The sequence below is a fragment of the Cibotium barometz genome, chromosome 44 (assembly GCF_041138505.1).
Source record: "Cibotium barometz isolate CiBa-2024 chromosome 44, ASM4113850v1, whole genome shotgun sequence".
Taxonomy (NCBI): Eukaryota; Viridiplantae; Streptophyta; class Polypodiopsida; order Cyatheales; family Cibotiaceae; genus Cibotium; species Cibotium barometz.
This window is the reverse complement of record NC_141089.1, coordinates 13,045,138-13,062,968: the sequence shown is the minus strand read 5'-3', so window position 1 is coordinate 13,062,968 and position 17,831 is coordinate 13,045,138. Positions and strand designations below refer to the sequence as shown.

At 39.7% G+C, this 17,831-nt stretch overlaps 1 protein-coding gene across 3 annotated transcripts; it reads left to right on the top strand.

Annotated features, from left to right (window-relative positions):
• The first annotated feature begins 12,543 nt into the window (after window positions 1-12,543).
• LOC147612981 (uncharacterized) lies at window positions 12,544-16,725 on the top strand. 3 transcript variants are annotated; one of them, XM_086782262.1, is made up of 7 exons: window positions 12,544-13,102; window positions 13,383-14,589; window positions 14,706-14,789; window positions 14,983-15,048; window positions 15,140-15,205; window positions 15,294-15,710; window positions 16,536-16,725. In XM_086782262.1, the coding sequence occupies exons 1-7, from the start codon at window positions 12,990-12,992 to the stop codon at window positions 16,551-16,553; spliced, it is 1,971 nt and encodes a 656-aa protein (XP_086638388.1). In that variant the 5' UTR covers window positions 12,544-12,989; the 3' UTR covers window positions 16,554-16,725. The 3 variants fall into 3 exon arrangements, with proteins under 3 accessions (XP_086638388.1, XP_086638387.1, XP_086638386.1); XM_086782261.1 differs by having other exon boundaries at window positions 15,917-16,725; XM_086782260.1 differs by lacking the exon at window positions 16,536-16,725 and adding an exon at window positions 16,093-16,354.
• Window positions 16,726-17,831: the final 1,106 nt, after the last annotated feature.

Here is a 17,831-nt window from a genome sequence, read left to right as displayed (position 1 = left end):
GTGACTGTTTGTAAATGACTGTTTTATGTCAAGAATGCTGGGAAAGCATTTTGACCGTCTGGTGGATGAAGGTCATGAAGACCTAACTGTTAAAGTTGCAACTGTCTCGCGTAGCAAGGTCGACCGAGGTCTTGACCAGCCTCGGTTCGATTTAAATGGTGAGCTTCCGGTAGTACGGTGGATGAGGGACCAAGGAAGCGGCCTATGAGTGAAGCGCTAGGTCACCTGCGAAGGATCCTAGAGGGTGCTGACCATACGGTGCTCGGGCTCTGGGTCACCAAAGATACCCACACGTGCATCGTGGAAGATATTGGAACAAGGAATAAGAGTTGTTTTCTGAAACCGGGCATAGATCTGGTTGATTGACCTTGCTGGTCCTCAAACGGATGAGTCCATGGCTCTTTTATATGGATCTGTGGGTTGATCTTGCTGATCTTCCACGGAGATTCCATTCTATTATATGAATATATTACCGGTTACTATGAGCTAGGAACTATGGAAAAGGCCCCTGAGAGAACAGGTGGTGAGCGTTCTGGTTGCCAATGATGCCATAAGTATACCGATGAATGAATGACTGGAAATAAGGATTCAACCAGAGACTTTGAGGCTTGTCATCAGTGACATAATGGTTTCATTAAAGGATTGTTTTAAAGTTAGTTGATGCTAAGAAAAAGGCAATTTCATATTGGGTGTGTAAGTGGTGTGGCTAATTTTATGTTTGCATGAATTTCCGGCTAGGGGGCCTTGGAACTCTTTTCCTTGGTACCCGGGACAAAACCTAACCAAATTCCAAATTGGATCCCATCACTACAGTGGTTGGGCGGTTGGCTAACCCATGGGATCGAATGGGGTTAGGCTGGACTGATGGATCCGTAAATCGAGACTCAAAAATTCTGTTATTACGATAGATGCAGTAAATCCCGGATAGTAATTGTTCTATGGATAGGAATCAACGGCTGTGCCTCTTGATGGGGAAAAAAGCGTTGATCCCAATGATCCAAGTGCAAGTTTCTTCCTTGATCTGACCGAGTATCTTTATAGGTGCAGTCGGATCAGATTGATCACTAATGGTCTTGACTACGTTAGAGTAAAAAGTTATCCTGGAGGAATCGCCCGTGCTTTCCGCGGATAAGGGAAGTTTTTCCGGGTTCGGTTTTGGAAAAACCGACGGATTAGTCTTTTGTCCGGATATCCGTGGACGAGGCCCCGAATGTGAGACCCCTGTCCCGCGCGAGAAGTGCTACTTCCGCTGCTAGTATCCCGAAACTGTTGCTCGGTGGGAACAGGGATCTTACAGTTGGTATCAGAGCGATTAAAGATCAACTGAGAAGACAAATATGTCAAAAATTTATCAAGAAACACAAAAAGGTTGTAATTGTGTGATATAATTCATACAATTTGATATTCAAACTGAAAAATTCGTAATTTAGTAATTGGGTTTTCAGATGGAAGTACCGCAATTATATGGAACCTTGACTTGCTTGAGGCCTAGACATGATGGTATCTATCTTATAGTTCCAAGTATCATGACTACCCGTATATACCGAGAGTATAACTGCAGCTCTTTACTGACAGTATATACGAGTAAATCTAAGACTTGAAATTATAATCGTTAATGCTATCCAGATGATGATTTCGAATGTGGTTGATATGATTTTTAATTCTGTTTGAGAATTGATGAATTGATTTGGATTCTGATTGAAAAATGATGATTTCTGAAATTTAGTTGAAATGTAATAAGCTGAGCGAAACCACAATGTGTTTGATTGGGACGAGTCCCTGTAATGATAAATGATGATAATGATTTCAGCAAATCACTATGAGATTAGTGGATTGTGCTGTCAAATTGCTACTGTTAATACTTGAGATGGTAGATCAAGTTAAGGGATGACAAATTGAGAACTTGCTTAACTAAAATTCCCGTGGAGGAATGTTCACAAGGAAATTTTTCGGTCTAATGGACCATTATCGTGTTAAAGATATGAATGATATGATCTGAATGAATCGTTATTTAATGCTGAGTTCTATATAAGGGATATTTATCCCCATATTCTGTTGGGTTGACCAGAATATAAGGAACCCCATAATAAATTGGATCTTAAGCAAAAGAGTTGTCCTCTACTTGCGAGATGAGGACATTTCGCACTTTTTAAGTGGGGTAGAATGTAAGATTCCTCCCCCAGCCTTCAAGGTATTCAGGAGTAAGAATCTCCTTTTCTGATCTCATAATTATTTCCTCTAAATAAAAGAAAGATTCTGTTTAAAAAAGGGAAGACACTTTACCCAGAATACCTGTATCTGAAGCTTGTAACAAAGCCAAAAAGAAGTAGTAGCTCAAAGCATTTGAAATTAATCAAGCAGTAAAACTTGTGAATAAAGAAAGAAAATAAGATATATGGAGGAGATCTAATGTAAGTATTAAGCATGCAGAATGGCGAGGAACAAAACAAAGAAATGGAAAGATTTGGATACCCATATATCCATGATTAACATTTCAAATTCAGAAATGATCATATGCAAAAGTGTCATAACATTACACGAGAGAGAATATTATTACAAGAGATAGGAATATACTACTACTCCTTAACCTGCTGACTAATATCCTCAGGTGCATGAAGCCTTACCCTTTTTGAAGATGGCTCTGCAACATCCTGTAACTGTAAAACTGGAGGAACCCTCGATTTTGTGAATCTGAGAAGCTCCCTTTTGCCATAATCACTTAGCATATTGGGATCCTTAACCCCACATGCCAATCCATAAGCAGTATAGGCTAAGTAATATTAACTCCTTAGTGCATAGACTTCAAGGCCTTGCCCAAAGATTCGCAACGCTAACTGCTTCTCCAAAAGTATGACTTTGTCTACATTCCACCTGATGTGATATGCCCCAAGGTATCTGAATTGTGGAAACTTCAATTGGTTTATGTACTCTCCCAGTGTGTGATGAGTCCCATTTCGAGTCCCTCCATGCGTTTGCCTGCTCCGCGCCCGAGAAACTCATCCTCAAACACAACCAGCTACAAAACAGTATTGTTGATGAGCCAACACAACAAATAGAATAAGCTACTCAACACAATAAAAAGTCATTAACAAGTAAACACACCTTCTAATTTTCATCATTGACATGCTCTTTCGTATGTGTGTCGTACTTGTCCTCGGTAAATGTGGTACTTGTCCTTGGTAAATGTCAAGTGTCCTTGTCTTTTGCCCCCGTTTAGTTTTGCCTCCTTCAGCTGCATGTATTCCTCTACCGTGCTTCATCTCTACACCATCTCTGTGATTTATCAAGCGTACATCTGTTCAACCTTTTCCCTGCGTGATTCTTTGGGGAGTTATCAAGCAATCACTACTAGTCTTAAATGTTATATTCAGTCATATATATCATGTTTTACCTACGTTCATTAGATATTGGTCAAACGAAAGGCAATGTCTGACAAATCACTACGATGCGAAGAATGAATTACAATTTTTCTGATGTAGCCATATTGCATTATAGTGTTTTGGACATACTTTCTTATCCTATACATTATTCTGTGTCATGTATGTTATCTATGACTTATTTTCATGACTAACTTTGTGAAATAAAACGCTCTACGTAAGAAATCACTACAGCGCGAGGAGGGTATGACGATTAGGTCTGATGTGTCTGTATCGTGTTGTAGTCATTTGAACCTATTTTATCGTCATAGGTATTGTTAGGTGTATTATTCATGTGTTATTTTGTCAAATGAAAGGGTCTGTTTAAGAAATCACTACAATGCGAGGAGTTGATGTAGATTTTGTTTGATGTATCCATATCACGTTGTAGTGATTTAAAGCTATTTCGTTATCCAAGTTAACTTTTTTAGTAGTTTTTGTATTATTTTGTGTTTTGAAGCGCTAAGCGTGATAAATCACGACAACGTGAGGATTGTGTTGTGATTGTATCTGATATGCCCAAATTGCGTTGTAGTGATTTGTTGCTATTTTATTGTCCTATGTATTTATTGAGAAACTTATCATGTAACATTATGACTATTTTCAGATGGCGCGTACGAAGAAGACCGCAAGGTTCTCATCTACAAATGATCCTAAAGTAGGTAAAGAACCTAGTTCGGGAAAGAAAATGTCTACACTGCGCTCAATGAGGAGAAGCAGATACCAACATAGATCCATCCTTCTTGAACCAAGGAAGGTGGAGAAACATATGCATTGCGCGGTTCCAAAGTTGCCATTCCAACGTGTAGCTCGGTCGACATGCAAATATTTTGGCATTAATATGCGTTGGTAGGCCTCTGCCCTAGGATGTTTACAAGAGGCTGCGGAAGACTGGCTTGTCGATTTTTTTCAGGATAGCTACGTCCTTGCCGCGCGTGCACACAGAATCACTGTGATGCCGAAAGACATGAACTCGCTTCGTTATATGACCGTACGCTGAAGCCCGTCCTACTTAGTGACAAGAGAATGAAAGGAATTTTGGAAATCCCTCCTTTGACGAAGAAAGTTAAGATCACAGAAGTGACAGAGCCTAGTCATTCTCATGACACAAGGCTCAACGCACAAAGGATTGGAGACCAAGCCAGGATGCAGGAGCTCCAAGAACTACAGTTGAAGAAAGCGGCTATTCGGGAAATGCATAAGCCGAATGTTAGAGCTTTGAGTTATTTTGTCCCCTCATTTCATGTTAGACTTCCGGTGCGAGGCACCGTGCAATTTTTCCCTTTCGATGCAGAGGAGATTGATGTTTTATCCAATGTTTCAAGGGAGGTCAACGATATAATTATCATAGTAGTTATAAAGTTTGCTATGTCCTTGTCATCATCATGATCGTAAAGTGGTTTGCTTATCCAAAGTAACTAATATAATGTAATTTTCTTGTGCAGCTTGATTATATCAAATCTCCCATTCGATGTTCAAAATTGTGTATATATTGTAGATTCCCTTCTTTCCTTAGTTCTTACTGCACAACATACTTCATTGGTTGATGTATGTCCATGGTTTAGTTCGATAAATTTCGATGTAGCTCAAATAATTCTAATGGCATACAATAAAGAGTAAGTGACATGCAATCTCATTTATAGTCTTAGTATTGTGTCCTAAATTTACTATATATTTTTTATGTTACTTCTGATACTCCTAATTGCATGCTATAGTTCACACTAGAGTTTGTTCGTTTACGATATGGAATCCAAGACTTGTTACTTGAACAATTCAGGTGAAGAATTCCATGGCACCATGAGACAGTAAGTCCACACAATCATTATTTATATATTGTAACGAGTTGGAGATGGAGAGAGAGAGAGAGAGAGAGAGAAGGAGAAGTAGTTAGAGAACTTTCAGTATTGACAACAGTATTGTTTCGTCGTGCAGATCGGTTAGAAAGCTAATTACTGGTCTCAAGGCCATAATGCTATCAATTTTTTAAACATCCAATAAGAAAATATAGAATATTTGTCTTAGTTTCTATTGCTCTGAGAAATACAAAATGTTGTCATGATTGATGTAACTGTATGCTGTCAAAATAACATTTATCTCCATTTATCTCTATGTGATGGTCGTTTGCACCACGAAAACTTGCTTCCGTGAAATGTCTTTACATTGAATGGTTCTTTCTTTTCTCCTTGGTACCTATTTCCAAAAATCAAAGTAATATATATAAGTAATAATGATTATGGCATAGTTTTGAAATGAATAATTTTTCGATGTTAGATTGAATAACATACCTTATGGTGGTTGCACTTGAACACATAATCAACAGGCACTTGTAGGTCATCCTCATTTGCCAAGTCTATTCTCACTTGACACAGTAAGATGTTTGACCTTATATTGAGTACTGTCAAGAGCTCATGTTCAAACCATCCTTCTAATAACATCAATGGATTTTCAATGACATCCTCCAAGTCCTTATCAATTGCTACAAGTTTTCCATTGACATAATGCCATCTCATATAATGAAAGGCCAAAATAAAAATTTGGGGCCACTCTGTCACATAAGTTCTTTAAAACAAATGCTTGGAAGGAGGCCATGCCAGCCGCTCTATCGCATAAGTTCTTTTAAAAAACAATGCTCGGAAGGAGGCCACCCCAGTCGCTCTATCGCATAAGTTCTTCTTTTTTTTAAATGCCCGGAAGGAGGCCGCCGCCGAGGCGGCCTCCTTCCAAGAATTTTTTTTAAAAGAAAATATGCCTAGCTCCGCCTTTGAGATTAATGAGGTTACGCTATTCCATAAAGTGAAGGTGAGTTTCATTGGTATTCAAGTTCTTTTAAAAAAATGCCCGGAAGGAGGCCGCGCCTCAGTCTCCTTTCGGGCATTCTTTTAATAGAACTTGTGAATATTTTTTTTTTTAAAAAATTCTTCAAAGGAGGCCGCGCCGGTGTGGCCTCCTTCCAAGCATTTGTTTAAAGAATATGAGATGCTGAGCTTTGTGTAATGTGGGTATTCTTCCATTCCCCAATATCTATGTCATTATCGTCATTCGTCTCTTCAAACTCTGAGTTTATGATCCACAGGAAATGATCTGATGGGTTTCGGAATGCCTAGCAAGGGAATTTAGCATCTTCAAAAAACTGCTTTGCATGCACTCTAACACCGAAGTAAACTGTTTGACCAGATGAAAGCACGCACAAATGATGGAAGAGTTCAAAGACTTCACTGTGGCACTGGATAGAGACGAGCAAGGTTTTGCTAGATCTGGTGAGTGTCCGAAGCCTTTTGACCACATGGAAAGCTACTGCATTATCAAGGCCTTTGGTGGGTTCATCAAGGAAGAGCAGGGGGGTTGCTTTAAGGTTTCAGTGGGGATGCTGAGACGCCTTTTCTCCCCACCACTCAGCCCACGGATGTATCAACCCCACCCACACATGTGTTGGCACAGTTCTGTAGCCCCATATCACGGATGTTGTGCTGCACCTTACATTACCGCTCAAAGGGAGTCACACTCCCCGGCAGCTATAGGTGTGCCGAGTACACCATTGTCTTATAAATGGTTAGTGTTGCTATCATTCCTAAGGCTTGAGGCATAAATATACCTCAAGAGATCCAAAAAGATCTCGAGACGAACCTCTTGTCTTTGAGATGACTAAGATGCAAGCCACTTACCCTTTTAAAAAAAACCAAGAAGTAATGTCTATTTCATGCATCTCTATCATTCCATACCTCACAATTTAGTTTATGTCATTGTTGAAATTGACGTCCAAGAACTAATCTAGGACACCAAACTGGGGCTTCGCCAGATTCTAGCCAAGATAAGAAATCAGCTACCACATGCTTTTTCCCCAGAATGTGCTGGATAAGGAAAGTAAACTCTTGCAGTAATAGCATCCAGCGTGCCAACTTCCCTGTCAGATTAGGTTTATTCATCACTAGGTACAACAGAGCTTGATGATCCACATGGAATGTGAATTCATTACCCAATAAATAGTGGCAGAACTTATTTATTGAGTAAATCATGCCTAGAGCCTACCACTTGGTGGTGGAATAATTTCTTTCAGCTTTTGAGAGTAATCAGGTAGCATAGTGGGGATAGGCCGATACCAAAACATGGAAAGTTGAGCTTATACCACCCCAGTAGCCAAGAAATTGGCCATGACAGCCCATGAATCTGGTTTGGGGACCAAAAAAGCTTCATCCTCCACCGCTTCCCGGAAGTCTTCATTGTCGAGGAAGTCCCTTTAAGTCTCATACTGCTCGCCTTCAAATGCCGTACTTGGAGAACGGTCTCCATGTAAGTGGAGTATGGGAGACTCCAATCTTGCATCCTCTGATTCCACGATCTGGAAAAGAGCCGGAGCCTTTGGGTCCTCCATGGAAGAGAACCGCCATGGATCCTGAAGAGAAGGGGGGGGGCCGATGTGTTTCGTCAACCCGCCTGTTCCTTGCGTGGTGTGAGTGCCGACATATTACGCCTAGTTGATCGTTCCTACCAGGATGTCGTGAACACCAAATGCCATCACTGAGAGACGCCAAGAAACCGTTAGCAAGGCGAAGAACACCATACCACCATAGATGCCATAAACAGCAAGATCATCAAAAGTGTTACTGGTAATCAACACTTAATGTTTTTTACTTTAACTTTATCAGAGATATCATTACAGATTGAAAGAACTACGAAGAAGAACACAGATAAAGACTAAAACATCATATTGTATTAAGATAATGACTGATCATACGATTGCTAAGCATTTCCCATTACGTATCTCGTAGGACTATTTTATAGGAATACAATGATGGATTTGAAGTGGCACCCACCGATTGGAGTAATATCCCTTCGATTAAATACTATAAATGGAAATACAGCTCATCCATTAAGACCCTTGAAGGGTTTGATTGGGCTTTGTGTAGGACTTCATTGACGTCATTATCTAGGGCTTCTTGCAGTGGGTGGGGAATTTTCCCTTGCTTGACAAATATCAAAAAATATCCCTCTAACTTAAATTCTCTCTTAACATAAGAAAAGTTATTTATTTAGTAGGCCTATTTTCAAGAGTTCACCTCTCCAGTCTGGCATTATAAGTAACATTTTAAGCTGGGGAACTTTCCATTTATTCCAATTGGTAAGTCTATTCCCTTGAGCAAACTTCTTCAGAGGCTCTAGTCAACTATTATGGGGGAAATAATACTCCCCTTACATTGCTTCTAATCAACTAGGACATTAATCATCTTCAAGGTCTAGTGGTCTTATACCAACAAAATTGCATTGCTTCCAACAAAATTATGAAGGGTAAACTTTCAAGTTTCCCTTCGTCTCAACACAATATTGAGGATTTAGGGTAATTAAGATACGGCATTCTGAAACATTTGTAAATGTCAAGAGAATAGAACTTCAGAAAGAGATTAAATATCAAATAACAAGAAAAGAACTAATTTAATAATTAATCTTTCCCTGTCATTTTACCATAAAAATATCATGCATATAAAGCCCAATACCATCAAGTACCTATCATAGTTTGCCATATGTTTCTAGGAAATCGTTGCTTTCAAGTTCTTCAACACCTATCTCATAGCATATATGGGCTATCAACACCCAATCATCTCGGGATTAATATATCTAAGGGTGCTCAGGATTAATACATATGAGTACATAATCTTCTGGGAATTACATATCCGGCATTTGGGATACCAACACTTAGTTATCTTGGGATTAACACATCCGTGAGGGTGCTCAAAATAGGATGTTATTTCAATAAATCAAATTGTTATTAAGTCAATTTTAAAGACTTACATTTTCTTATCTTAAGATGGTTAGATCACTTACATTTACTTTAAAATCATTTAAAGGATTCACATTTTTTTAAACAAAAGGGGGGAAAAAAGTAGGCTTTAAGTAATAATTTAAAAAATTACATTGATATTGTACTTTAAACTTTGGTAGCACACACTCTAAGTAAAAGTTAAAATTACAATTACAATAGGATCCGTTCCTTTTTGTGTTATAATCAAGAGGGCCCTTTTGTAATCCATTTATCCTAATCAATCTACAACTCAAGCAAAAAAAGAAGAAGCAAGTATACATTTAGTATGAATTAAACACATCAGTAAAGGAATTGACAAACAACACATGTCAATTTTTAGCCAACACTACTAATGTTTCATTGGCAAATGCAAAGCAAGCTTTGTACATGTATCACTCTTGGCAATCATTGTGAGCAATAAGAATACTTCACTACAAGCGATTAACAATCACAAAGCATGTGACATGTCAATTTCTTAGAAAAGTAGGAACCTTTTTTGTGTGCAAATATTAAGTCACTTTTTTCTAAATTCATTGACAAATATAAACCAAGCTCATCAACTTCAGAAGTTTTCTAAAATATGCACTATCTCCAATAAGAAGTGACAAGCTATCCACTTGAGATAACCGAAGGGATTGGCTAGAAAAAACAATGACATGAGTGCGAGAGTGCGAAGGTGACCTCCACCTGCATTTACACTTTTGTATGATATTTCTTTTCATAGAAAATGTAAAAACAAATTGTGACATGGAAATAAATAGCTCACTCGTGATGATTGTAGAAAAGTATATGAGGCTCTAAAACAAAGGTCACCAAAACATTATTTTAAGTGTTTTCTACCAAGAAAAGATATATTATTTAATTTGAAATACAAGGCATTCTCAACCCTTTGTTGTGTTCAAGAGATCTAGTCATTTTGACAAAAAGTAAAGCCTATAATAGAATGCTAAGACATATCGCATCTATCCAAAGTTCAATAAGACACAAACATGACATACATTATCAATCTTTAAATTTAAACAGTCCCACATCTTAAAGTTCAAGCTTTACCTTTTCATTTACCTATCAAAAGAGGAGAGAGAGAGAGAGAGAGATGAAATTCCATATGTTATTAGGTTTTAATTTCAAACCATATAGGTTTGCCCAAGGTGAGAGAGATGAAATTCCATATGTTATTAGGTTTTAATTTCAAACCATATAGGTTTGCCCAAGGTGGGAACTTTCCAAACTTTTTTCTATATGAGCTATCTTTGTCCTTGAGGTTTTCTATTATAAAGTAGGCCTACTAAATTGTTTAACATTAAGATCAACTTGGTGCATTTTTTGTGTGTGTTAAAATTGGAACTAGAATTTGTAAGATGTATAAAATATCACTTTCAAATTTTCATCCATGAGACTCATATGTCATTAAGTATCAATAAACCAAGTCCACTTTTGAATGCAATTCTCTATGTGTTAATCCATGATCTATTAGACAACACTCTTAAATATTTTAAATTGCTTTATATATGAGCAATAAGACTAATTGAAGTGAGCTTCTTAATTTCTTGGTTTGTTCCATTAGACAACACTTTTAAATATTTTAAATTGCTTCATGTATGAACATTAAGACTAATTGAAGTGCTTCTTAATTTCTTGGCTTGTAAATATTATTAGGCAAACAAGAATATAATTTCCAACAAACTTGCACAATTTCAACGAAGGTGATTTTTGAAGCAATTGTTTCATCATTAGATTAGGCATGGCACAAGTATAAAAAAATCAAGAACACTTTTAGGGACTAGATATTAAGAGTTCACATAAGACCACATTAGGTAAATTAAAAGTAGATATGTACACTTTTAGGGACTAGATATTAAGAGTTCACATAAGACCACATTAAGGAAAATAAAAGTAGATATGTACATGCATTCTTTCTTTAGTGAATTTCTTTTTTTACATAGGAAGAAAGATGCAAATACATCCATGAAACAATGGTTTAAAATGTAAATATTCTTAGACAACATTTCTTGAAATGAGTTTTGTTCTTGCTCCGACATTTAAAATGCAAAGACACACTTGCTTTGAAGTGATGTCATCTTGAGAGGAGGTAAATTGAAACGAAATTATGTACATACCTTGATTTTGGAACTAAGTCTCTTCTTCAAAAGTGTTTTCATGTGTTTGAGAAGGTTCATAAATCAAATGAGTAAGTGTGTGAGTATGTGCATGAGAGAGAGAGAGAGAGAGAGAGAGAGAGAGAGAGAGAGAGAGAGAGATTGGCAAGATGGATTTCTTCTACTAAGATGTGGAGGAGCATATCTCCATTCCCTTGGCATGATGTCTTTTTTAAGCTCTCTTTCATTGGTGTTGTTGGGGGCACACTTGAATTCTATTGCAACTAACCTTTGGCACATCTTTATGGTACCTATGAGGCCCCACTCATCTTCTCTTGTTCCATTGTAGTTGGTGACACTTGCATGAACTATGTGAAGTAGGTTGGAAGCCTTCCTTTACATCATCCAGGTGCACAAAGCTAGCCAACTCCGTAGATTTTGGCCATGGTACAAAGCAGCCCTAATGCCATGTACTTGATAGTGTGGTATGTGGACCACACAATCAAAAGTGACCACACCCACAATGGTTGTGGCCAGTTTGGTTCCTTATACTAGAAGACCCCGTTGCAAGGACAATGTACGCCAACATGTTTTATTGAAACACCCTATTTATATATATATATATATATATATATATAATGTAAATGTGTATGAGAACACTCTCACGCATGCATGTGTGTACATGCTCAATATACATTATATGTGTAAATATATGGTTGTGACTATGTTGGTGTCCCATTGCAAAGCCAATCTACGCATTTGTATTGAAACCCATACATACATATATATGATGTACACACACATGTGCATGTGTGCACATTATTATACACACACATACATACAGGCATACATTTATGCATGTATATGGAGCAGGGTTCGGGAAAAGACGGGTTCACTTTAGCCTAGAACTTGTTCAACTTCGGAAAAATCCTTCTCAAATTCTTATGAGAAGGAAATAAAACCCTTTCAAATTTTACAAGTTTTAGTTATATTTTCTAAGTTCACATAGAAAATACCATCTCAAAAATAGCAATTTCCTTCTCATTTAGTGGTGAAAAAGATTTAGTTCCTTTTCCCTAAAATTATTTTCCCGAACCTGATATGGAGGATCTAGATACATACACATATATATACATGCATATATATGTGTGTGTGTGTGTGTAATGTGTGGAAATATATATGTATAAATGTGTGTGTGTGTGTGTGTGTATATATATATATATATATGTATAAATGTGTGTGTGTGTAAGTACAACAAACCGATAGAAAGGCACATTGACTCCTTTGCTGCAGCTGATTGAACTGACTGATTGATTGATAAGACCCAAGGAGTAATCGACTGCCCATATGCCTTGTCTGTCTGGGTTTGTTATGTGGCCAGAGTATCTATTGAAGGCCAATCTGTCTGCCCATTTGGGTCCTCCCTCCTAATTACTCAGCCAAAAAGAGGAGTTGCTAGTAATTATCAAAAAAAGATGTATCAGGAAAGCTTGCTGATTCTAACCTCTGCTACACAGCCATTGCATGTTGAAAAGGAGTTTCCAGTGCTGGCGTTGATACTTCTTATTAGCTGGCTATGGCAAAGGCGATGATATCACATGGGCCTGCAGACTAGTGCCCCTGTATTGGCCTTTGTTTTACAGATCGGAAGCCTTTTTTGATCTGCCTTTTCTGCAGAAAACTATGAGCTTCTGTGTTCCAGATTGGGATGCCAATGGATTCTTGGGAGATTTCTCCTCCAACACCAAAAGCCAAGGGGAGGCTTGCAGGCCAACCTCCATGGATGCCCCCTTTGTGTGAGTGCACCCTTCTTTCGTTCTCATCATCACAATCTTTGTTTATAAATTATAACTAAAAATATATAAACGGGTCTTTTCCAAAAAAAAAAGTTTCAGGAAATGAGTGTAGGATTTTTGAATCTTGGTAATCTGCAATTTTCTATCTAGTACTTTTTTTTTTTGAAATCAAATTGTGGCATTAAGTTTAAAAAATAAAAATAAAAAATAAGGGTTGCAGTAGATATTTGAATCTTATTAGGGGCTGTTTTCTTTTTGTTCTTAATGATGCTTTTTGTAGGCCTGATGATGGATTTGAAGAGCTTTGTTGGGAGGATGGTCAGCTTATGTTGCTTATGCACAGCCAAAATAACAGACCTCCTCAAAAGCATCTCAGCAGCTGGGCAGCAAGTGTTCCCCCTTTAGACAAGCCAGTGTCAAGAGATCATGGAGATGCTTCCCTGTATGTGGGAGAAATTGCAACAAACCACGACAGGAATTTAGATGCAGCGGTGGTTGATGGCGGCAGCAGCAGGGTAGCAGGCTCTCTGCCAGCCATCTCTGATGATGACGAGATGATTGCCTGGTTGCAGTATCCCCTGGATGAGGAATTGCGAGTCGCCGATCTGGACCCGGCTCTGTACTCTGGGCATCATGCTGTCTCTTATCTACCATCTCTATCATTTGAAAAAAGTGATGCAGGGCAGTGTAGTGATTCTGTGCATCAAAGCATCGGGACAATGGTGAGGGAGAGGCCGAGTGCAGGGATTGCCAAGGAGAAACAACAAGCTACAGTCATAAATACTGATTCAGCACAAGCAATAGTCTGCAAAGAGTCACAACCCCAGTCAGTTGTTGCCTCTCTTGGGAACCCAAATTCTGCTCTTACAACAGACAGTGCAACTAGTGGCCGCAAGCCAGGAACCCAGGTGCTCCAAGAGACGGTCTTCTTATCGAAAGCAGCTTCATTGCTGCCGCCTCTAGTTGGCAGTCCTTATGATCTTCAGAAAAATTTGCAATCTAGACCGGTAGCAAACATTAGGCCCACCACAGGTGTGCCAGCCAGCCTCGAATGCATGGAGCACTTTGATCAAAGTAATGTAGAGGCGTGTACGTCCACTGATTCCTCAATTGAGTCCACTATCACAGGAAGAAGCTTACAAGGACCTAATGTTTTGATGGGTCCTAATGTTTCTCATTGTGTGATTGCTGCTACTTCGACCTTGCATCAAATGCAGGGCATGCTGTCTATGAAAGGACCAGATGCGGCATCGTGCATTGATGACTTGACAGTCTGTAATGGCAGAGTGATAGCAGATTTACCAAGTGGCTCGAAATCAGGTTGCTCTGCAGATGCTAATCAAAGAGTAGAGAAAGGTTTGGGTGCTTTTGAATCGTCGGGTGCTTCTTATGCAGATGGCTCTGGTAAGGGTCGTAGAGTTGATGGCCATGGCGGTTGCGTGAAGAGAAAAGTGAAGGATTTAGATGACTCTGAAAGCCAAAGTGAGGTATTTCTACCAACACGTGTACTTGATTTGTTGGATTGTATAGCCTGTGAAGAGTTGCTTGGGCAAGTGTTATCACGTTGACACACACACACACCTGAACTTGATTTATTTGGCAGGATCTAGTGAAGCAGCCTCCTCTTTCACAAGCAACCTCGACAAAGCGGAGCAGAGCAGCTGAAGTCCACAACAACTCAGAGAGGGTGACCCTCTATCTACCTTCTCCTATTGTAGGCAAGTAAAAGCAAAGGCGTAATGCACGGAAAGCGCCATGTTGGAGCTGCTTGCTACCATGTTACGATGTCGTGTCTGATACATGAGGTGCCATGTAGGAGCTGCCTGCTTCTGTTAACATGTTACACATGCTGGGTCTGATTATCGTGATTTGCTTAACAGAAGCGGCGGGAAAGGATAAATGAGAAGCTGAAGGCTCTTCAAGAACTCATACCCAATGCTAACAAGGTGTGCCTTTTTGGTTGCTGATTGCAACAATATTTATCATTTTTGTGGATTTGATGGGTGAAACTTCAAGGGTTTCTCTTTGCCTATGCAGACTGACAAGGCTTCCATGTTGGGGGAGGCCATAGAATATCTAAAAGCACTTCAGTCACAGATTATGGTAAAGGGTTTATCTTTGCAAGCATGTATTTGTGTGTTATTGATTTCATTATTTATGCCTTATCAACTTAGTAAGTGGATGAACACAGGCGATGTCATACAGGACTGGGATCACCATTCCGCCTATGTTAATATCTCATGGCTTGCCACATCCACATGTGTTACCTCACGGAGGGATAGGATTCGTTGCGGGGATGGATATGAAAACTGGCGTTATGGACATAGGTAGTGCCAGTTCTACATGTTGGATGCCGCGGGCCCTGGCTCCTGGATCTCCGCTACCATCGGTCACCATACCAGCCCTTTCCACACCTTTAACCAATGTGCCAAGGCTCCCTCAAAATGCTCTTTCTGGGCCAGTGGTTGGCTATAGTACACCTTATTTCCCCTTTGCCACATCAGGTGCACAACCATTTCTAGCCCATTCAAATCAGCTGCAGAAACCGGCTGCCGCGACAAGTCACAAATCACCATCCCTTTGCCAGCATACACGTCAGCCATCTCAGGTTTGTAATCAATAATTCGGAGCTTTTCTGATGCCATACATCCTTGGCCACACCATTTCTATTTTGTATGTAGGAATGGTCTTGTCCATGAGGGTGTAACCTGGTGGTGAAGGATTTGGCCTCCCAGGCAAAGGACTTGGTTTTGACCCGTCGCTGGATGCACTAAAACTAAATAACATATAGTTTTGTGCTCTGCATTTTTGCAGCTGTTAAGCACAGACATGTGCTACCTGCAGCAATGGCAACAGCAGCATATGCACTAGTAGTAGTGGCATATGCAGCAACACTGGCAGCATTGCATGTGAGGTTATTTTTTAAAGGTTACATGGTATGTATTATGCATCCTACTTCATTGCTTCTGGAGGGTCATGATGATTTGCAGGGTCCACTGATGGTGCATTGCAGCAAGGCGATTGTTGTTTGTGTTTTACTGCATGGAAACTGCTTTTTCAAAACCCCTGGAAGTTGTTCCTCAAAGCACCATATCAATGGCACGGTGACAGTTTGCTTTTGGGGAATGCTCTGAAGCCTTAATATTTGAGATGTCAAAAGAGAATGTTTCCTGAGCCCAGCCCCTCCCCACTCCCCTGCCTGCCCCCATTGGCGGAGAAAGGAGAAAGAGGGGGGGGGGGGGGGGGGGGGGGGGGTGGGGGGGTGGAAGGGGGCGTGTGTGTGTGTGCATTTGTTTTGTGCCATTGGAGGCATTCCTGATTTTCTGTATTATAAGAGAGGAAAGGGCAACCCTGGTGCTTTATCATCTCCTTTGTTCTTCTAAGGAGCGTTGATCTTTATCAAGACACTCAAAACTGTTTTGAAATTCTGTAGGTACAAGCAAAGCCTTGAAAAGGATCCCACAAACAATATCCTCAAAACGATGTCTTTGGCATATTCTTGCTAATGTGGCAACCACATAGGCATTGGCACGTACCACATAGGCATTTGCATGCACCAAAGATGATTTAATGTCACATGACATGTACACGAATTGTAATGAATTCCCTTTTTATGTACAAAAGGAGCATTGCTTATTGTGAATCTTGGCATGTATGTTTGATCTCATCTTCTAGAAAATTATCTCAATGTATGTTTGATCTCAACTTGTGAATGACTGTAGATTACCAGAGAGGAGTTGGGCTACCAGCAGATTGCTACTTAGCAGTTAGAATGCTAACAGACTGCCATACTGTGGTCGGCCTGATACTAGACCTTTTAGTGGGCTGTCTATGTTATGCAATTTTGTAGTTGATCTACCATAGGGTTGTGTGTGGGTTGTGTTTGGACTGTTTTTACTACTACGTAGCAGTCAGAGTGCTAGTTGATTGCTTGCTAGTTAGTAGTTTGGACTGCTAGTGTAAGCTCGTGGACTGCTAGTTAGCAGTTGATCTTCTACTAGACTATCTGTCGATTGCTACGTGGCAGTTATATCGCTAATGGATCCACCTTGGACTGCTACTTAGCAGCTAGAGTGATAGTTAGCAGTGGGTTGCTATTTTGCAGTTGAATTGCTAGTGGATTGGCTGTGGACTGTTGCTTAGCAGCTGGACTGGTGACTAGAGGAGTAGCTGTGCAGCAATTATGACTCATGAGAGTGAGGGATTGTTGTGTAGTGCTAGTGGATTGCTAGCTAGCAATTGGTAAGCTAATGAATTGGGACTTTTTGCAATTTAGTATCATATGGGAGGATTTTAATATGCACTTGCTTGTACAAAGACGTTACGTTTTGCTAATTAGCAACAATGTGTTCAAATCAAGAACTTCGCATAGCCTCACCAAAGCACGTGTTCGAGTCGAACATTACCAAAGCATGTGTTATGGGGTCTTGCCTTCGAGTAGCAAACTACAACTTCTCTATGTCAGTGTGCTAGCTTGTTTGTCGGGTCCTTACCCTATTGTCACATTGGAATGCTCCTTTGCCAAAGGGGAGAAGGGAGAGCTCTCTATGCGTAGATGGAGGCAAAAAGAGGTCGTTTGCGATGGTTCTTTCCCACAAAAGGTGAGACTAAAGGGGAAGCTAATGCAAGAAGACAACTTACAATCAAATCTGTCTGGAATGCATCCATCAAACAAACAAGATTCAATAGCATAGAAGTAAGTAAAAAGAGGGAAGAGGAGAGCTCACAA